Source organism: Equus quagga, chromosome 2, assembly GCF_021613505.1.
Source record: "Equus quagga isolate Etosha38 chromosome 2, UCLA_HA_Equagga_1.0, whole genome shotgun sequence".
In the NCBI taxonomy this organism is placed as follows: domain Eukaryota; kingdom Metazoa; phylum Chordata; class Mammalia; order Perissodactyla; family Equidae; genus Equus; species Equus quagga.
The window spans coordinates 59,992,741-60,015,390 of record NC_060268.1 but is presented as its reverse complement, the minus strand read 5'-3'; the positions used below and the strand labels follow the sequence as shown (position 1 = coordinate 60,015,390).

Here is a 22,650-nt window from a genome sequence, read left to right as displayed (position 1 = left end):
TGGACACCTTAAGCTAGTATTCGACCTAAGTGCTCAGTCCAAGGAAACAGAAAGTTTAACTTCTTAAGTGCATTATAATCTTTGGCAAAAAATAAATCATTATTGGGGCTGGCCTGGTGGCACAGCAGTTAAGTTCACATGTTCCACTTCAGTGGCCTGGGGTTCACCGGTTCAGATCCCGGGTGTGGACCTACACACCGCTTGTCAAACCATGCTGTGGTAGGCGTCCCACATATAAAGTAGAGGAAGATGGGCACAGATGTTAGCTCAGGGCCAGTCTTCCTCAGCAAAAAAGAGAAGGATTGGTGGCAGATATTAGCTCAGGGCTAATCTTCCTCAAAAGAAAAAATCATTATTGGACTTTAATATTTACAATCAGGGCTTTGTTTGAATAGCCCATGACTTGTACAAATGAGGTCCTCCTTCAACAGTGGGTCTTGTTTTGAGCCAAAGGTCACTGAATAATTTCTAGGCAAATACATCAAGAATATATGATAGATAGAAGAGGTTATAAAGTTCAAGCAAAATGAAGTTTGAGTGTTTCTAAGCACGCAAATATACAATTTTATAAGAATTCCTTATTTCCATAAAAGGAGTCATTGAATCAATGCATTAGCAAATTGTTTTAACTCTAACGTTTAAAAGTCCCTTTTTTGAAGCAACTTGCACCAAATAGACTCTAGAAGATATGTTCGGTATACTTCATTTATTCAGCATCATTGGAAAAAGGTGTTTAATCCTGCATGAATTTCCTCATAACAGAGGTTTAATCTTTATGTAATAAAATTTATTTTAAAATGGCATTAAAAAATATATCACATATATTCATGTCTTTAAAGTCTTCTTTTTAATCATAAAAGTAATACATGTCTTTTAAAAAAAACAACCCTGAAACGACAGATGTAGATAAAATACAGTGTTTAGTTTGGTGGTTCTCAACCTTAGTGGTGCAAAGGAATCCCCGGGAGGACTTTCACCATTGCTGATGTCCAGGCTCTGTCTCCAGAGGCTCTGATTCACCTGGTCTGGGTATCAGGACTTTAAAAGCTCCCCAGATGATTCTAACACTCAGCCAAAGCTGAGAACACTCCCTGGCCGCACCATTCCAGACCTCAGGGTTAAAGATGACTGTGTCCTGTCGGACCTTTCTCTATGCGCCAGTCTCTGTGTTTTTCCAGTCTTTTGTTAGTGTAAACAATACCACAATTAATACCTTGTTCACAGGTCTTTTTGCACATGGCTATGTGTGTGGAATAAATTCCTATTAATGGATCTGCCGAGCCAAAAAACGTATTCTTCAAAAACAATTTTGGTGGATATCATCCTCCACGGAAGCTGTACAACTGTGCACTGGAATCAGCACCGTGTGAGGTTGATCACCTGTCCTCCCAGATCCCGGCCAGTACCGGGACACCAAATCTCTTGATGTTTGCTAGTCTGACAAGTGAGGGATGGTGTCTACATGATACAAAATCGCATTTCTCTTCTTAGAGGTGGGGTGGAGCACCTTTTATTTTTAAGATGACATTTGAATTTCCTTTTTGGTAAACTGTTCATACTACTTGCCCATTTTTCTATTGAGTTATTAATATTTTTTCTCACTGATTTGAAAGTTCTTTATATACTAGGGAATATAGCCTTTTCTCATCACGAGCTGCAAACTTCTTTTCCTAGTTTATCATTTATCGGTTGTTTTGCTTATGGTATTTTTTGCCATGCAGAAATGCTTCTATCTTTTATGTAGTTGATTTTCAATCTTTTATAGCTTTCAAGTTTTATATCATACTTAGAAAGACAGCACGATATTAAATGATGGTTCTCAGGAAATTCTTTCAGTTTCTTTAGGACTTTGATAGTTCAGCCATATGAATAGAGAAGTTTCCATTATGCCTGAATCAAAATATATTTTAGGGAGAAGAATAAACATTTTCTGGAAATAATTTTCAAAGCATCAATCATGAAAATAGGACTATTTGCATTCCCAACAGTGATTGACCACAGGCCTTCAAAAATCTTCTTAAATTCTGTCTTAAAACCATCAGATTTGATATTGGATAATCCTTGCAATATTTGAATGCAGCCTTTTAAGACCTATACAAATCAGAGAAGACAGCCCCATACTAGCCATACCCATGAAGATAACACTTTTATGGGTGCTTACTGAAGGGGGAAGACTTGGTGGGCCAGGTGATTATGCCAGGGGATAAAAGATATTCTTTGACACAAACCATCTTTGATAGAATACTAGAAAGCTCAACCCTTATTGCAGCCACAGAGAAGACATTAGGGCGGAAATATCATCACTGTTGTAAACAGTGTGTGAAAGGGTGAAGTATGAGCTGGTATTTCCATGTTATTACCTATTTTTACACCTATGTCCCTACTGTGTGACTTACTAAAAGCTCCTCTATCCAGGATAATGAGAAAAAGTACTCTTTCATGATTTTTTTTTTCCAGAATATATATGTTTTATACCAAGAGTTCAGGAAAACTATTTAAAACTTGTCACAAGAGCTATAATAATGATCTCCACCAGTAAACTTAGTTTATTTTCTATTGGAATAATTTATCTGAAAAGATTACAAACCATCTTTACCGGGTTTGTGAAAATTCAGATGGTCTACAGGTGGGCTGTCACTCAGTTGCCAAATTGTTTTCACTTTCTTTTGACCACTATTTATTTCCACTCTCCATTTCTGGGGCTTCTCACTAAAGAAAGAAAAAACATCAAAGGGGAGGGAAAAAACCCCATTTCCTTCCTTCTGTAGTCACTCAGTGAAGTCCTTGCTGATAAGCACTGAGGAAGAAGAGATGAAGAGGTCACATAATTCCCACCCTCAAGAAGCACAGTCAAAAGAGCGAGAGCAAAAAGGATATAAATGATAACAATTAAAAAGAAATGCTATAATAGAGGAATCCCGAATGTGGTAGGGGACAGTAAAAGAGGGGTAGTTTAACTCAGATTGGGATTGTAGAGCTGGAAAAGACTCCTCAGAGACTGAGGCCTTTGAGCTGAGTATGAAATTCTAAGGAGGAGTCAGTCAGTCAAGCGGACAAGGTCCAGGACGGACACGTACGTGGGCGCTCAGAGGTGGGCCTGTGGAGGGTCTGAGGAAATGCAGCGACAGTTTCTCTAACTCAAAAGGAGAGAGGGAAGACACGGTGGCACGTGGGCCAGAAAGGCACAGAGGCCAGGCACAGAAGGCCTCACAGACCGCGCTCAGGCACTGGAACACTGCCCTGAAGGTAAGGGGGCCATTTAAACAGAAGGAAGTCATGACGGCGTCTGACTCTTAGGAAGACCACTTGGGCAGTGGCGTAGAGAAGGGAGATAACAGAGGCAGAAGGGCAGCAGGAAAAAGGATTCTACCATACTGCCCAGGTATGACACGACCAGGCGGGAGGTGAGGAACGACGAGGTGAAGAGGGAGAGAAGGGGGTGGATTCGAGAGCTTCCACGAAGGTCAGGACTTGGTAACCACTTAACGGAGGGAGGAAGTGACAACAACGAGTGGAAGATGAGTCCTAGGTTTGTCTGGGGCATCAGGTGGAGATTAGTAACGGTCACTTGAGAGAGAAAATCCCGGAGGAGGAAAAGCGTTAGGAAGGGGATGAGGGGCTTGGATTTAGTCTGAACTATCTACAGGATGGTGAAGTTGAGGGTTCACATCTAACAGGCATTTAGAACCATGGATGTGATGCTCAGGAGAAGCTGAGATACAGGGCGTGAACTGTCACTAGTGAAGAGGAACTGACGCCTGGAGTATGAGTGCAGCCTCCCAGGGAAGACAGGAAGTAAGGAGAAAAGAGGGCAGAAGATGAAGTTCTGGTGAAAACTCACACATGAAGCAGGCAGAGAAAGAAGCTGAAAAGAGAACTAGTCTCAGGCTGGGAGGTGGGCAGAGAGTAGAATTAAAAATTAAGACAGAATGTTATGTCTGAGAAACGAAGGAAGGGGATCAGCTCAACACAGCAAAAAGGCCAGATGCCGAAGAGCCTTTAAGTGCCCGCTGAAGGAGAAGGAGGTGAGGGCCAGCTAAGCACCGGGGCCGACACTCTTCTCCTGGAAACTGTCCACCGGATTGCGTGATTAGGCCACTGGAGAGCTTTACCAGAGCAGTTTCAGGGGAGCGATGAGGTTTGGCGAACAGGTGACTAATGAGAGGAGGGTTTGAATAGAGCGGCTTTAGTACAGAGAAATTTCAAGTCCCTTACATGCTGAGGGATGAATCAGAGGAGACCATCACCGAGGCAACCCCCGTGTCCTCAGCGTCCATGTGGACGGGTAATCTATCCTCTTAGCCTCACCGCCCCAGACCTCCCCGATCCCAAACCCTGCTCCCACTCCCACAGCCAGACCCTTGACTTTGTTGTCATTCCCCTCATCAGTTTTTCCCAACCTGTCATTTCCTGCTGGCTGTACTTTCTGCCCTACTCTGTGAAGGAATTACGAATTGAGAGAAAAAGGAAAGACTAGAGGCCCAACAGCCTACAGAAGCAGACAAAAGGTCTGGGAGAAGGAAGACGGAGAAGTCTATCAGACTATGGTCAGACAGTGGGAATCGGGTGATCGTGGTCGCAGAGGTGAAACAGCTCTGCGTCATGAGGTCCCCTGAACAGAGACCGAAATTGCCTAGAATCATGGCTGCACTTAAAGTATAATTATGAAATTGCTTACCTTTGATATAAGTTTTTTATAGCAGTTGGTCTGACTGGCAGCTGAAAAATGTGTTGCTCATTAAGAGGATTTTGTTTATAGTATTTTATGCAAGATCTAAAAAAAGGAAAGAAAAAGAACTTCTTTTGGAAAAAACGTGACTTGGAGAGAAAGGCTTTCCTGTATCTGTAGTCTAAAGCTCATAAAGGAAACATTTTATTGAATACCACTAACCATAACATCAACAGGAGAATAATTTCAGAGCCACAAAAATAAAAAACAAATAAACCCTCTTCTCCCAAAAAATTAGGTTATTTTTTTTCTTTGAAAAACAATCTCATTCACTTTTTAAAAATTAATTGTGGACATATTTCTCATAAATATAAAATATATTTAAGTTGAACCCAAGTAAAGGCTTAAGTGGGGAGAAAGAGATATGAGAAAGAGAAAAACAAAAAGAGGCAAAAGACAGAGACAGCCTCCACGGTGTTCTGAGTCTGGGGAATTAAAGAGTTAACTACTGCTCTTTAATGGAAAAAATAATAATTATTTCAAACTTTTCCCTTTACAACTAAGGAAATTCTAATTTTAGAAGACAGTGGTTCATTTCCTTCCACAGGGAAAAAGAAACCCAGTCCTTCCACTGGCCAGTTCACTGATTTCCAGTTGGAAACCTCAAATACACATAAGACCCCAGCAATCCACGTATGAGAATCATTCCAAACTGTTTTCAGTGAAACTGATCAGCAGAATCTCTAAAATTACAGCAATACTACTGATAGAGGTCTAGTGATAATATCCGATTCCATTCAGTTACCATGGAGACGGCTGGCAAAGATTAGTTTGGCCTAAACTTATAAGGATGCACAGAAAAGAGAAGGAACTAATATTTGTTAAGCACCTCTAAGTGTCAGGTACTTTACGCATATTACACCATGTAATCCTAACACAAACACATGAGGTTATTAGAGCCTTTTCACAGATGAGAAAACAAGCTGCAGTGAAAGGAAACTTCCTCAGCAAGTCAGGAAGTGTCAGCACCAGGTGTCAAACCGGATCCCTCTGAATCCATGAGCCTTTCCTCCCTCCGGCAGCGACATGGAACCACTCTGCTACCGTGCGGACAGGGCGCAGATTCTATCCGAACTCATAGCACAAAATGCATATATTTTGGCTGCAACTATTTCAGAAGAGAATACATTTTTATGTAAGTAAACAACAGAGAAATACTCACTGTGTTAAAGAAAAGAGGAGCTCATGTTGAAGTTTAATGAAAAGCATGCAACTGACTAGTATTTCCAGAATATGGTGGAGTTTTTGAACACGATAAACCTGTTCTTGTATATCAACTGATGGAGAAATGAAATATTCCTGGAATGAAGAAAAGTACAAGCAAAATAGGGAGTTAAAGAACAAGCGGAATCTTTGGGAAGAATATGGCTATGCCTGCCAAACGTAGGTTTGGATGCTTGATTGATAGAGGGAAAAAAAGACAGTAGGCAGCTAGGCAGCTTTCCGCCTTTCCATATTCTTCCTCAAACTAAACTGTAAGTAAAGTCTTGACTGAGAATGTTCTAAGCAAACCATTATACATATTCTCTGGTAAAGGCAAATCACAGAACTCCTTCATCGAGGAGGCCCAAGTGGGTGACTAACACCGCCCCAAGCTCTCCAAGTGGAAGGAAGGCAAATCCACAAGATCATTCTGAACTTCAATCCACTTGCTGGGTTGACGGAAGTGTCCACTTCTAAAATCAGACAGTAAACCTGAAGTACCAAGAAATTAAGCAAGTGTATTGATAAGCTTCCACTAACATACATTACTGGTAAATTGGTATGACCCTTTGGAAAAGAAATATGGCAACGTATATCAAGCATCAGAAAATGCTCAGACCTTCTATTTCTGAGAACCCATCCTAAGGAAATAACCCATGGAAAATACGCTAGATGGACTTCTACAATGACCCCCAAGACGCCTGGCCCCCGGAGTACACATCTTTTATAATTCCCTTCACCCTGAATGAAGCCAGAACCTGCAAGTATGAGGGGGTGTTACTCCCAGGATTAGGTTACTGGTTGATGGACTGCGAGCTAATCAAAAGCAAGAGTATCACCTGCTCATTACTCTGACCTAGTCAGGTAGCCTTTTAAAAGAAGATGAAGCATTAGAGAGGCTCTCGCACCGGCTTTGAAGAAACAAACTATCATGTTTCGGAGAGGGCCACATGGCAAGGACCGGCAAGCAACCTTTAAAACCTGAGACTTGTCCTGGGCCACCAGCTACAGCAAGAAACCAGGGACCTTCATCATAGAGCCAGAAGTAAGTGAATTCTGCCAACAACAAATGAGAGAACCTGGAAGTGGACCTTTTCTATCAAGACTCCAGGCGAGTACACAGCTGGCTGACATCTTGATCTCAGCCGTGTGAAACCCTAAGCAGAGGACCCAGCTAAAATGAGCCCAACTCCCAACCCCTGGAAACTGAGATAATAAATTTGTGTTCACTTATGCTTCCAAGTTTAGACAGTAATAGAAAACTAATACAGTAAGGGAAAAGTTACAGTCAGGGGCCGGCCCCGTGGCCAAGTGGTTAAGTTCGCGCACTCCATCTGCTTTGGCGGCCCCGGGGTTCGCCGGTTCAGATCTGGACATGGCACCGCTCATCAAGCCACGCTGAGGCGGCGTCCCACTTAGAGGAACTATAAAGACCTACAACTAGGATATACAACTACGTACTGGGGCTCTGAGGAGGAAAACAACACAAAAATAGTAAGACTGGCAACAGATGTTAGCTCAAGGCCAATCTCCTCACCAAAAAAATTGATTGGAGGTAATGGCAGGGGAGTAGGAGAGATCCCTGGGTAACCCTAAATTACAGTTTAAAAGAAGCTAAGCAAAATGTGATAATTTAAAATCCAAATTCATTTACAATTAAATCCAAAATATAGGGACATATTTATTGTCTTACAAAGGTTATTCCAACATGTGAAAATAACACAAGTAGGAAAATAGGCATGGTCCCAGGAAGGGAGGACCCCAACACAAGCTAGAGACCACTCCATCACCTGCACCTGCCACCCGTATTCCCAGTGGTCCCCGGACAGCTCTGGAGGGGGAGCACCCCAGGAGCTTCTTTGCACAAAGGAACACGCCCAGATTGCCCTCCCCCTTTGACTGTCTCCGCCCATGCTACAACCTAGGCTGCTCGACCTCTGCCTGCCCACAAGACTGTACAGAGGTGACACAGCCTGATGTCAATGATTACCTGGAGGCAATGTAGCCCAGTGTTTCTCAAGATGTGGCCTGCTTGAGAAAGGCAGAAAACCAAAGATGTCCATGCCCTAATCCCAGAAGTGAATATGTTGCATTTATGGCAAAAAGGAATTAAGGTTGTAGATGGAATTAAGGTCATTTGACCTTAAAATTGGGAGAGCAGCCTGGATTATGCAGGTGAGCCCAGTCCAACCACATGAACTCTTAAAATTGGATGAGGGAGGCAGAGAGTGAGTCAGAAAGATGCAGCAGGAGAAGGATTTGACCCACTATTGCTGGCTTTGGAGATGGAGGAAAGGGGCCAGCAGCCAAGGAATGGGGTGGCCTCTAGAAGTTGAGGACGTATTCCTGAGCCCTATGCCTACTGAGCCATAGGGGCCCAGGAATTAGCACTTCAAAATCTTCTAGGAGATTCTCAAAGTTTAAGGACTATTGTGTCGAAAGTCTGCACCATATTTAAAAAAACAAGGCATATGAAATGACTTGAGGGAAATTCATAAAAATAAGAGCACTCATATTTGGGTGATGAGATAAAAGGTATGTCTGAACTATAGTCTAACTTTCAAAAATGTTATTACTTTTCTAAGTTTAAAAAAATGTATAAAGGGCCAGCCCGGTGGCATAGCAGTTAAGTTCTCATGTTCTGCTTCAGTGGCCCAGGGTTTGCTGGTTCAGATTCCAGTGCGGGCCTAGCACTGCTTATCAAGCCATGCTGTAGCAGGTGTCCTATATATAAAATAGAGGAAAATGGGCATAGATGTTAGCCCAGGGCCAATCTTCCTCAAACAAAAAAAAAAAAAAAAGAAAAAGTATAAAAACACCAAGCAATCTCCTCTGGGCCCTCCATTATCATATATATATTTTGCTAAAGCATGTTTCCACTAAAAACATGTACTCTTAATAAAATCGTTAAAATTTGAATAGCAAAAATTAACCTCAAAAGAATCCAACTGAGTCTTACTTTGCACAATATAGCTAGAGTTTTTCTATCTTGTATTTTTATAAGAGACAAATGACAAACAAGTTGATACTATAGATCTATTTTCTAAAAGGATCTCCCAACGAATCTCAGGGTCAGTACAGATGATCGTCAATCTCCTAAACTTTCTAAATCAGTACACTAGGAAAATACGAAAGCTCGTAATCATGACTCTGAAACTCAGAAGCATCTTTTGAATCAATATATTACAGAACATAGGAAATTCTACAGGGCCTACCAAAGGAAGGCATTCCCTAACCCTTTTAGATAAACGAGAGTTGTGGGAGCACCTTGGTTTAAGCAGGATACAACTATACTTCAGTATCATGAAATGACATTGAATGGGCTACTTTTTTGTCTGCCTTATTAGACAGTATAATTAAGGGCACTGACTGTCTTATTTATCTGCTTCCTAGGACTTAGGACAGAGGCTGGCACAGAGTAGGTCCTTAATAATTGTATGCAGAATGACAATAACAGAAAAACCAACTTTAGAATAAAAAAAAACTCACCAAATGATTCAAAGATGCCAGTTCCTGACCTATTAAAAAAAATACACATATGCAAATAAGCTTTAGGTATTGTGTATTACATGTTGAGCAATTTAAGAAAAAGTTTTCATAGTTCATGTATAAAAGAAATGCTCAAGCTAAAAAGTTTCTCACAAAGAGCCAAATTTTCTGGCACATTACACTATAAATATATACTAGTACTTATAAAAATGGTCACAGCTTGCCCCTAATAAAAACAACCACGTGTTGGATATTAAAACAGCATCACAAAAAAGGGTGTTTTATTTACTACACTAACCTCATAGAATCTCAAAATGTTTGAACTAAAAACTAACAAACAAATAAAAACTCCAGTCCTCTTTAATCTAATCTTTATTGAAGGGGAAACGAAGGCCCAGAGAACAGAAATGCTGGTCTCACGACGAACCAGGGGCAAAGCCAGGACTACAACCAACTAGGGACAAGTAGAAAGATCAAACCTGAGATTACCTATGGCTGCCAACCGTGATGTATTTTTTAATTTCTTGAGCTGGGAAAGGGACTTACCTATGAAAAAACTGATATAATCTTTCTTCAGTTTGTCCAAACCGATTTCCAAAAGCATCTGAACCGGAACAGTCCCACTGAGAGAAACTGTGTCCATGGCTCCATGATAAGACTGATGAATCAGCTTACTTAGTAAACTGTTACTCCCACTATGGAGCTAGAAATCGAGAAAATTTTATAAAACCATAAATAAAACGATAAATAAGCCCAGTAAGCAAAAGAGAAGCAGACTGCATGAGCTTCAAGCTAAAAACGATAAGCTTGCATTTTTAGTCTCCTGATACCACAAATTGTTTGAATAAAAGCACCCAAGTTACAAACACGGCAGTTTCTAAAGTGCCATTCCTACCTTATTTACTTAAGTCCAAAGCAATTAAGGGTTTAAACTCATCACCTCTAGATACAATTGCACGAAAGAGAAGGCAGAGCGGGACCTTTGAAGCTCTACAACTAGGAATTCTCTTCTCCTGGCTGATTAAGTGCTATCGGGCATCTTTTCCAAAATTGAATATCTTCAACTACACCGAAAACCTGCTGCTGCTCCCTCAATGGTCCGTGCGTGTGTCATAAGGAATTCTTTATTGGCTACAACAGCCAACATACTGACTTGATCATTTGCAAATTAAAAAGAGCTGTGAGGGGCTGGCCCAGTGGTGCAGCAGTAAAGTTCACACGTCGGCGGCCCAGGGTTCACTGGTTCGGATCCTGGGTGTGGACCTACACACCACTTGTTAAACTATGCTGTGGTAGGCATCCCACATATAAGGTAGAGAAAGACGGGCCCAGATGCTAGCTCAAGGCCAGTCTTCCTCAGCAAAAAGAGGAAGATTGGTGGCAGATGTTAGCTTAGGGCTAATCTTCCTCAAAAAAAAAAAGAATATAAATAAATAAATAAGAGCTGTGAGCTTATAGACCTAACATGTGTTCCAAATGTTAAACAATTAATTTTAAACATACCTAAAATATTTGACATCTCACTACTGTCTTCCTATTATCTCTAATTTTCATCACAATCTTTTGCATTTTTTTTAAACTATTTTCACCTTGTCTGCACTTGTTGCACACAGTAGGGATATACTTATAAATATCTCACAAACAGAGAGACTCTCAAGAGAAGAATTCAATGGCCAAGCCTAAAATGCCTAAAGTCACTCACACTCAATTAGAGCAGAGTTTGCAAGACTTTGCTCTGGAGTGTATCCTTGTTCACACCTATGAAAATTTCTAAGTTTTAGAGTCATGAATTGGCAGCCACATTATTTAAAATAATTCCTATTAAATGAGGAATCTTTTTGTTCCTAGCTTTTTGCCTAGCTTTTTTTAAATTATAAAAGCAGAAATTCATTATGGAAAATCTGTAAAGTACAGAAATGTATAATGCAGTTGGAAAAATTCATTTGTATCCCTTCCACCAGAGGTGACTGCTATAACATTTTAGCATATTTACTTCCAGATTTTTCTCTCCAAAATTACACCTTTTATACAATAGTATATACTCCTTTTTTTTTTACTGAACTTTACAAGCATTTCTCTACATCATCTGTCAGCACCATTTTTAGCAACTATTACATGTGCCATCATGTGGCTCCATCATTATTCACTTAGTCATTCCATTAATAGCGGATACCTCAATAAAAAAAAAAGAAAAACAGTGAGAATTCAGATCATTTACAATTTTTTGCTACCATAAATGAGGCTGTAATAACTATTCTAATACATAAAATCTTGACACATAGTTGTGTGTATGAGCTTTGGATGGATGCTAACAAAAGAATTATTCATTGAAAGGGCATGATATACATTTTGAGGATCTTAATACATTATCAAAATTGCGTTTTAGAGCGTGTTCCAATTTGTACTCGCATCAGTGGTATATGAGAGTGATCATTCATAGCAACAGCAATAACTATATCAGCAGCTTACAGATACTGAGCACTTAACTACCAGCTGGGCACTAAGTGTTTTACATGAATTAAATTATTTAATCCTAAAACAACACTATGTGGTGGATACTATTCTTATCCCTACTTTATAGACGGGGAAACTGGGGCACAGAGAAGTAAAGGAACCTGCCCAAGGTTACACAGCTAGAAAGCAGCAGGGCTGGAATGGAAACCCAGGCAGTCTGCTCCAGAGCCTGTGTTCTTAACCACCCCGCTACGCTGTGAACATGTTCCAGCACCGCTGCTAAACCTACCCACGGCTGGACGTCACCACGCTGCAGACTCTGGATGATCAACGCGAAACACTTCACCAAGTCTTGATAGGAGATCACGCCTTGGAAAGCAAGTCAGCCTAATGTTATTTTCATGGTTATTTCTGCAGATCAAAGATGTCATTAATCTTAAGGATACATAAATGAAGTGGAAGACAAGTACTTTATGGACAAGTACTTTCTGTACTTTATGGATGGGAAAGGAGAGAGAAATTAAACCCCCCAAAAAAGATTCAATGCGTTTCTAAAGAAAGAAATTAAACTCAGTGCCACAAGATAACACACTCAGTAAAATATTAAGGAATATCTTTTCCTTTTTTTAATAATTATAATTTCACTATGGTATATGTTTTGGTTCCTATAACTATAGCATAGAAACCACCTAAGTCTTATGCTTCAGGCAGGAGAATAAAATAGATTCTATGAATTGCCTTGTGGTAGTACAATTCTTGATTAGAATGTGCCAATGCATTATTAGAAATGAATCTGATAAAACAGGAACCAGATGTCCACATGAGACCAGCAGTACACATTATACTATTTCCAAAAGACTTCAAAATAAACCCAAGAAATAACAGGAAAAATTTCACTTTACAATCAGGATGGATACCTACTACTGCTCATTTTGCACCACAGCTGCTCAGCAAAATCGAGATCACCCCGTACTGTGAAGAGACACTCGATGGAGCGATCAACGGCAGCACTGTCATGCTTCACTGTCTGAAAAAGAAGCAAGCATCAGAGATACTCAGTTTACTAAAAAAAAAAAATATTGAAATAGTTTAAGGCCAAACAGCTTTCAAACGCTGCTCCAAGAAAATGTGGATCCACGAACACACACACAGATGTGAACGAATTTTCTACAACTTCATTCACTAATGAGGAGATACAAATAAATTGACAATGACAAACAGGACCCCTAAAATTGTTTTAAAACTGTGATGACTAAAAGCAAGCATTTGACTTTCCTTCCATGTAAAAATATTTAAATTGCCTTTGTCTCCATTTTCCTATTTGTCAAAAGACAACCTATTTAGCTTAATTTAATAATACCATGTATGGCACATCAACATACCATCTCATAGTATCTTAGAATACCATAGTAATACCACGTTATGGCATATTAACATAGTCATTTCTCCTTCTCTGCAGTTGAGCAATTAACCTACATATGTATTAGTTCTCTTTAAAAATACTTATCAGATCTTGAGGAAAACAATCACCAGTACTGACGTTAAAGAAAAACAAGAAATTACCCTCAAAACACTGCCATGGCTGTGCCAGATCCATTTGAGATGGTATGACACAAAAGATAACATTACAACCAAATTTCAAAGCTATTTCAGTGTACATTTTTAACTGATAATAATCACTTACCTCTGTGTCTTTTTTTGTAGAGTCACCAAATCCATCCAGCTTATTTAAGTCTAGAAAGCAGCAAAAGCTTATTAACTCTGGATTTTATTTTTCTGCTTTCCAAATAATTTCCATCCTAATCCCATTTCCAAATGTCAAAAGGAGGCAGTAGAAGTATAATGGGGAGTTTAGCACGTTACTTCCCTCTCCAGTGGACGCCATAACCGGTACACCCCAGGTAACGGTGTGAGGGGGAAGCGAGGAACAGTGAGCCCCCGACACACAATGTCGGGCAGTGATAGGTACTCAAAGGTTACTGCCCCATCCCTCTTCTCCTACAATCTCAAATACGATTGTGGGATATAAAATTTAAATTAAATATTATTCTTAAAATTGCATAGACCTTTAACATTAGCAGTTCAGAACAAAAGCTGCCCCTCTGGCCATGGCAGACCTCACAGTTTTATACATATCTCAACCAAAAAGAATACCAAGCCAAAAACGACAACTTATATTTAGATATAGCAAGTATAAATTCTCAATTAAGAAAATAAACGGTAAAGAAAAATAAACAATATCGAAGTGTGAGTTAGGAAGACAAACACCATTCAGAAATTCCTGCATGAGTTCAACGGCAGATTTTGCTTCCAGAGGCTCAGGCCATTCAGTTACCCCAGTCCTCAAACCATCAGCCAAAACCTGTGGGAGACGAAAAACATCAAACAGAAAAACTTGTTAGCAAAAAACATAGTTTAATCAATAAGGATGCCTTTAATAATAACATTAGCCATTATAATATTTCTTGAATGTTTAATCACATGCCAGGAACCGTTGAGGGTTTTATAACTAGTATGGTATTTAACCATCACAAAACCCCTATGAGGCAGATATCATCATCATCCCCATTTCATTGAGGCTAAGAGAGGTTAAGCAACTTGCTCAAGGTCACCTGATTAGTAACTGACAGTGCCAGGACATACATCCAACAGTGTGATGTCAAAGACAGTGTTCTGAACTATGATACCATATGCACAGATGCTACAGAGGATTCAAGACCGATGAGCCTGCCTGAAGAAGCTTGTAATTTTGGTTAAGAAGGACCGATAATTCAGATGCAATAATCAGAAAACAGCAAACGTGAAACTGAATGGAAGTTTATATAAAAACAATATAAACGTGTATGCCTGTACATACAATATCTAAACCAAAGGAAGGAAAAGGGTCCAAAATAGGCTAGAATAGCCAGAGGAACAATGTGAAAGAGGAGCTCAGCTCAAATGTGGGGACCATCAGCAACAGCAGGGAAGGAGCACGGAATAAGACGAGGATGGTGGGATGCTTCCAACCAGGGCAGAGAAAACACCCAGGGAACAGTGGGAAATAAGGTTAGAACGAATAGGGGCTAGACAGGAATAGCGATCTTAAAACCTGAAAAGACTTTTTAGTTCATATGGAAGGCAACAGCCACTGTTGATTTTTTGGCAGGAAAATGACATGATCAAGTAGTTAAGAATTCCTCTGTCAGGGCTGGCCCAGTGGCGCAACGGTTAAGTTCACATGTTCCGCTTCTCGGTGGCCCAGGGTTTGCTGGTTCAGATCCCGGGTACGGACATGGCACCACTTGGCAAAAAGCCAAGCTGTGGTAGGCATCCCACGTATAAAGTAAAGGAAGATAGGCATGGATGTTAGCTCAGGGCCAGTCTTCCTCAGCAAAAAGAGGAAGATTGGCAGTAGTTAGCTCAGGGCTAATCTTCCTCAAAAAAAAAAAAAAAAAAACAATACAATAAGTAAATAAATAAAGAATTCCTCTGTCAAAAATACCCAGGATGGATTCTACGGAAAAAAAAAGAAGAATGTTTCTCAACAGAAGTGATATCATCCTCCAGCCCCAGGGGGTCTTTGGAAAAATGTGCAGATAATTTTGGGTGTCACAATGACTGCGGGTACAGGAGCACTTTGAGCATTTAGTTTAGTGGGGGCCAAGGATGCTAAACATCTTGCAATGTGTTCAATGGTCCCAATCACAAAGAATGGTCCTGCCCAAAATGCTGATAGCGTCCCTGTTGAGAAACAATGAAGGATCATTAGAGTGGTCCAGGAGGGAGGTGATCAGGGCTTTAACCAAGACGGGAACAGCGAGAGAAAGCTAAGAGGAACAAAAGAACAGTTTATTCAAGAGAGAGAATACATAGAATAAAATAAAAACGCCTACTCATTTATAAAAATACAAAGGATTGAATCTGGAGAGAGTATGGCCATGTGCAGATCTAAGAGTCTGTGGTTTATAAGGGAGATTATAACAAAGCATGGACTTCCAAGTCAGACAGACAGACATGGATTTGAATGAGTTTTGAACCAGCCCTTCCACTTACCAGTTGCCAACACCTCAGGAAAATAAGGGAACGATCCAGAACCACGTGCTTGGCACACAGAGTGGCAGCTTCTAGCTGTGGCAATTAGTGGTGATGGTAGATATAATTCTTACTAAAGTAAAATATAAAGTTTCTAGCCCAGGAAATTGGAGGAATGGTGGAACCACAGACAGCAATGGGGGATTTTCTAAGGGGATCTAACCTGGAGAAGATTTCAAGTTTCATTTTGGACATACCGAGTTTGGGGTCATAGCACTCTATGAAAGTGGGAAATAATTAGGTGGAAGGGGGAAAAGTAGGAACTGGGATCAGCTGAAAGATGGGAGTCTGGAGTTCCCTCATAAAGGCCTTAGTCAAATCACTGAATGGCCAGGCTCTCTGCCAGGGTGGAGAGAGAGGGGCAGAGACACGAGGGTTGTATGATAGAAGCCCACAGGAAGGGTCCTGAAAGAGGAGCTTTCAAGAAAGAAGAAAGGTGAGAAAGGGAGAAAAAGCACCAAGTTTTGTACAAACAGGGAAATAATAACAGCAGGGAAAAGAATTAAAATGCTTGGTACTGTGCTAGATGCTGAAGGCACCACGGGGCACCCGGCACTCAAGTCTCGTAGGGGAGACAGAGAAGTAAACAAATGACTGTGTTTGATAAACACTCTGACAAGAGGTGTGTGCAGAGTTCTACAGGAGCACAAGGCACAGGCAGCATAAGCCGTCCTGGGGAATCAGTGCAAGCATCCTAGGCGAAGACGTCACCGAGAGCTCACCCGGCAAAGGGGTGGGAGAAGGGTACACTAGGCAGATCAAGACACACACATCAGAAAGTGACAAAGTGTGACAGGATCGGAGCTACTATAAGCAGGAACTCAAGACGGTGAGGGCTGGGGGTTCAGTGTGAGTGGAAGTAGGGTGTAAGATTAAGCTAAAGAAATAAGTAGGAGCCAATAAGAACATGAAAAGATGCTCGATATCATTAGCCATCAGGGAAATGCAAATCAAAACTAGAATGAGATACCACTTCATCCCCACCAGGATTGCTATAGTTTAAAAAGAGAGACAATATCAAACACTGGCTTAGATATAGAACACCTGGACCCCTCATACACGTCTGGTAGGAAGGTAAAGTGGTACAGCCGCTTTGGAAAACAGTTACAATTTGGCAGTGCCTCAAAAGGTGAAACATAGGGTTACCATATGACCCAGCAACTCCAGCCAAGAGATGTGAAAACATATGTCACACAAAAACTTGTACACGACTGTTCACGGCAGCATTATTCATAATAGCCCAACGTCGAAACAACTGGAATGTCCATCAGCTGACGAATGGATAAACAAAATGTGGTGTATCTAGACAATGGAATGCTATTTGGCAATAAAAAGGAACAAAGTAATCTAGAGAAAGTAGATTAGTGGTTGCCAGGGGCTGGAGGGGTCCGAGGTGACAGCTATTGGGTAGGGGCTTCTTTATGGGGTGATGAAAATGCTCCAAAATTAAATATGGTCATGGTTGTACAACTCTGTAAGTATACTAAAAACCAGTGAACTGTACACCTAAATGACTGAATTTTATGGGATATAATTTATATCTCAGTAAAGCTGTTAAAAAAGAAAAGAAAAAAGAAATAAGTAGGGCAATGACTGGATATAGCTGGCTTTGTACGCCAGGCTAAGACATTTGGAATTTCTACTGCATTAAAACAAGGCATCCCTGAGATTCAATTTGTAGAGTGCAGCTAAAATTACCGAAACATAAAATTCTTGAAACACATGCTCAATAATCTTTAGCATCAATCAAAATCCCAGTTACTAACAAGAAGCCTATATACGCATTTGGAATAAACTGGAAGCTGACCCACCCTGTCATATGAACAAAACCCAAATACTCCAATAGAAAAGACAGAAGAGCTGTAGTTTTAACTATCTAACTCACGCTCCCTGTAACTGAAAGGACAACTACCACGTAGTAAAATTAAACTGCCCAAATTGCCATAAGTATCTAATGAATACACAACATTCAGAACAAATTTTGAAGAATGCAACACTAAATAACAATAATATGAGCAAACATTTTTATGAAAACATGAGATTGAATGCAAGTCACAAATTCCAGAAGGATACTCACAAGGAGAAATTTCAGTTCTCTGTGAAGGTGACTCAAAGGACCTCTGGGTTCTCCTGATTCCACCTTAATATTCTAAAAAGTTCCCAAAGTCAGTTTTCACTGGTAATCACATCCTCTGGGCATAAGGTCACAGTTAGTTGCATTTCAAAGTACCCACTCACTAAAAAATATATTTCATAAAGCACGAATGAATTGAAAAAGAGGGGCCATACTTGATTTAGCACATCCTACCCAGATACCATAAATACTGCCCATCCCCACAGAGTAACCTCAGTTCAGGCCATCACATCCTCTCTCTACACCACACTGTACCTACATGCAACAATGCTCTCCTCACATGCTCTGTTTGACTGAATTTCCAAGAGGACAAGTGGGAGAAATATAAATAGATACATCTAAGGCTCAACGAGAAATTTAGCATTACCACACCCCAAAAATAAAACCCCTCTAATAAATACATTCATTAGACGCCTTCTAACTAAAGCAACAATGTGTGTCTTAGTCAGAGGTCAAGGTTTTAATATCTAAGATCTTAAAAAAAGGGGGGTGATGAAAGAAAAGACAAAAAAAGGGGTAAATGTCATTGTATATAAATTCATATTGCAGAAAAAGAAAAACATTAAGAATATAATTATCTGGGGGCTGGCCTCATGGCACGCTCCACTTCAGCGGCCCAGGGTTTCGCTGGTCTGGATCCTGGGCAAGGACATGGCACCACTCGTCAGGCCACACTGAGGTGGCATCCCACATGTCATATGACTAGAAGGACCCACAACTAAAATATACAACTATGTACTGCGGGGATTTGGGGAGAAAAAGCAGAAAGAAAAAAAAAAGAAGATTGGCAATAGTTGTTAGCTCAGGTGCCAACCTTTAAAAAAAAAAAGAATATAATTATCCATAATCCAGCCACTCTGAGGGAACCACTATTAAGACTATCCAGGCTTCTGTGTATATATTTTTTAAAAACATAGTAGAGATCCTATGATATATACAATTTTGTAGTTTTTCCTTTTGTTTGCTTAATAATAAGCATTTCCTATTATTTTTAAAGAGACTTTAAATTATGATTTTTAAAGAATGTATATCTCATCAGGGAAATCTATTTTAATCATTTCCCTATTGAACATTCAGGTTTTGTTTTTAATATTTTGGAAACACAGCTGTATCACTGCATTGAATATCTTTGTACATGTATTTTCCTTAGCCATTCTAATTTAAGACAGATTTCTAGAAATGTAAATATAGGGTGAAAAGGCTTACTAATATAATGATTCTTGATGTGTTGCCAATAGCTGCACTCTTTTTTTTTTTCTTGAGGAAGATTAGCCCTGAGCTAACATCTGCCACCAATCCTCCTCTTTTTGCTGAGGAAGACCGGCCCTGAGCTAACATCCGTGCCTGTCTTCCTTTACTTTATTAGTGGGATGCCTGCCACAGCATGACTTGCCAAGTGGCGCCATGTCCACACCCGGGATCTGAACCAGCGAACCCCAGGCTGCCGAAGCGGAATGTGCACACTTAACTGCTACACCGCTGGGCCGGCCCTCTGCACTCTTTTAAGAATAGCTGAGATAAGTCACTTTGATGACTCCATTTGAGTCCCCATTTGAGAGACTTTATTAATCACTGCAAAATTCTTAAGGCACATAATTGCAACACTATGGGCAACTGATGGATCAGATCGCCTGGCAACACCGCCACTGGCTGCCCTGGTGAGACTTTAGGGGCCAGCCGAGCTTTTCAGAGTTGTCTGCCTGGGGCCAGAAGCACGCAGCACTAGCAACAATCGTGTGAAAATTAAACCCACATTTAGGGGCCTCATTAACTCAACAGGAAGCAGGCTCTGCTCCTACCAGAATTGCGGTTGAAGAGAGTGGGGGGATTTGAAGAATCTCATCCACAGGACTCCAGGAAATATCCAAAGTGATCACAGTCTGTGACGCGATGACTGTATCGTCCAAGGCAGTGGACTTAAAGAGCTCATACTGGGCAAAGCCCCTGGCTGTTACCTAAAGGGTGCACCCAGCAGAGCAGTTAGATATGCTCTCACACGTCAAAGGCCCGTTACCAAAACGACTTCGATCCTTCTCCCCCAAGAAGAAAAAGAGCCACACTTTCATCTCAAATAGAAAAATAAGACAATTATCTTTAATCCCAAAGATTAGCTAAAAGGCAAGAAGGCAGATATTTTCAGTCACTAGCTTATATGAAAATAAATACAAACATGTTGATACCACAGAAAAATATCTAGTCACATCAGGAGTGAAAAAACCTTTAAACCAGGAAGGCAGGTTGATAACAGCTTGAAGAAAATAATATGAGTAGAAGAGAAGTACTTACAGTGGACAAGTGATGTCTTTTCTTGTGTGAATTTTTTAAGTCTTCAAGATTTACAGAATAATTTTTATCTGCTATAGGAGATGAAACAAAGAAAAAAATGTAAACGTTTAATTCAAAATTACATTGCTAGAGCTAGAAAATTATAATCCCTCAAATTCTGAGGGTACCACAACTTAACCCTAATAACTGTTAAAATAAAATTTTAAATCACAAATGAATGAAATCTTTATAACAGAATGAAAGTGGAACAAAAGTCAATACTACTAGCAAAAGTATAATTAAATGCCTACTACGAGACCGGAATTATGTCGTCATTACATTCAATTTTTTATTCTCCAATGAAAATTTCCAAAGATCCACACATATAAATCAAATGAAACCCAAACAAAACAGGTATAAACTCCTATGCAGACGCGTGGAGATCTGTTTCCCGCGTTCCCAGACTATCTCCTATACGACGGGTTACATGCTCTATCTCCTATACGACGGGTTACATGCTCTATCTCCTATACGACGCGGTTACACACTCCAGCAGATTCATGGTGGCTAACAAGCTCCATCGTGGGCACTTCCCTTTTAACAGTTATCAATTTTCAGTAAAAACCACAAAACAACAACTATACAAATAAATAAATACACACACATCCACATCCCCATAAAAGTAAGAAGAGAAGCACTCACCTTTACAAGTGGCCATATATAAGACAACTCCTGTAACGCTGTTATTTGTTGTGATAAGCTCAGCTCCCAGCCAACAGGTACCTTCAGGATCTGAACCGTCACACCTTACCCAGAGGGGAGGGAGGGCAGTAACCGGCCGATTAATCTTCAAATGGGTCATATTAGGATTGTGAGCCATAGTGTACAGTCCAATTAACTGCCTTGAAAACAAGAGTAGGAAGAATAAATTATAAGTACAGATTGTCAATCAGTCAACAGGTTTCTTTTCCAAAGATATCATGAAGGGTACCTACGATTCTGACTCTTCTGATCACCAAGATTCTGCACACAAGTCCAATGTGTGGGGGTTTCCCTCACACCAAACAATTCTCCAACACCAGTTGGGTGTCCTACATTTCAACTCAATCCTGACACTATCTACCCAGAGACAGTGTCAGCTCCCATGGGCTAACGGCTCAGTCCTTCAAGGCTGCCTCTCTTCCCATCCAACTTCAGATGACACTGCAAGTCCAGGTTGCCTCCTTGCTTTTGATCAACCAGCCAAAGATTAGAGGTTCCAACAACCCCCTTCCTTGGGTTCAATTAATTTGCTAGAGCAGCTCACAGAACTCAGAGAAACACTGTACTTACTAGATTACCGGCTTATTATAAAAGGATATAACTCAGGAACAGCCAGGTGGAAGGGCTGCACAGGGCAAGGTATGGCAAAAGGGCATGGAGGTTCCACGCCCTGTCCTGGCATGCCACTCTCCCTGCATCTCCACATGCTCCCCAACCCGGAACCTCTCCAAACCCTTGCCTTTTGCATTTTTGTGGAGGCTTCATTACATAAGCACGATTGATTAAAGAACTGGCCTTTGGTGACTGAACTCAATCTCCAGCCCCTCTCCCTTTCCAGAGATGGCGGTAGGACAAAAAGTTCTAACCCTCCAAATCACACAGTTGGTTCCCCTGGCAACCAGCCCCCATCTTTAGGTTACTTAGGGGCTTTCCAAAAGTCATCTCATTAACAAAAGACACCTTCATCATTCTCATCACCTAGGAAATTCCAAGAGTTTTAGGAACTCTGTGCCAAGAACAGTGGATGAAGACCAAATACATGTTTCTTATTATAAATCACAATATCACAGTATCCCAGAAACAAAAATCTGGAAATTAAGTGGCAAAACACATAAATATTTCACCTAGTTAAGAAGTCGGAGAAGGGTACAACAGGCAGATCAAGATACACACACCAGAAAGTGACCAAGTGTGACAGGATTATAGCTGCTACAAGTAGGGAGTTCAATACGGTGGGGAAGATGTTCAGTGGAAGTGGAAGTAGGCTGTGAGATGAAGCAAAAGAAATAAGTAGGATATGTCAATTATATCTCAATAAAACTGGCTGGGGGTGGAGGAGGGAAGAAAGTAGGAGCCAATACACCCATGAAAAGATGCTTGAGGTCATTAATCCCTGGAATGCTTAAGGAAATTTGAATATAGACAGTGAATTAGGTAATAGTATTGTAGCAATGTTAAATTTCCAGATTTTGATCATTGTTCTGTGGTTATGTAAGAGAATCTACTTTTTCTTAGGAAATACATAGCGAAGTATTTAGGG

General features: G+C 40.5%; 1 protein-coding gene across 4 annotated transcripts in view; it reads right to left on the bottom strand.

Annotated features, from left to right (window-relative positions):
- The window catches only part of ZWILCH (zwilch kinetochore protein), a 35,872-nt gene that overhangs the window by 793 nt on the left and 12,429 nt on the right, over positions 1-22,650 (bottom strand). For 2 of the 4 annotated variants that reach the window (XM_046654149.1, XM_046654152.1), the window contains exons 5-17: positions 21,051-21,250; positions 20,370-20,440; positions 19,883-20,038; positions 18,027-18,098; positions 14,144-14,237; positions 13,560-13,609; positions 12,797-12,902; positions 12,165-12,244; positions 9,968-10,124; positions 9,422-9,450; positions 5,892-6,028; positions 4,679-4,774; positions 2,588-2,709 (exon numbers count right to left, since the gene is read on the bottom strand). In XM_046654149.1, coding sequence (XP_046510105.1) covers positions 2,588-2,709; positions 4,679-4,774; positions 5,892-6,028; positions 9,422-9,450; positions 9,968-10,124; positions 12,165-12,244; positions 12,797-12,902; positions 13,560-13,609; positions 14,144-14,237; positions 18,027-18,098; positions 19,883-20,038; positions 20,370-20,440; positions 21,051-21,250 — 1,370 coding nt within the window. The remainder of the gene's footprint in view (positions 1-2,587; positions 2,710-4,678; positions 4,775-5,891; positions 6,029-9,421; positions 9,451-9,967; positions 10,125-12,164; positions 12,245-12,796; positions 12,903-13,559; positions 13,610-14,143; positions 14,238-18,026; positions 18,099-19,882; positions 20,039-20,369; positions 20,441-21,050; positions 21,251-22,650) is intronic. The other 2 variants (XM_046654150.1, XM_046654151.1) reach the window with 2 other exon arrangements.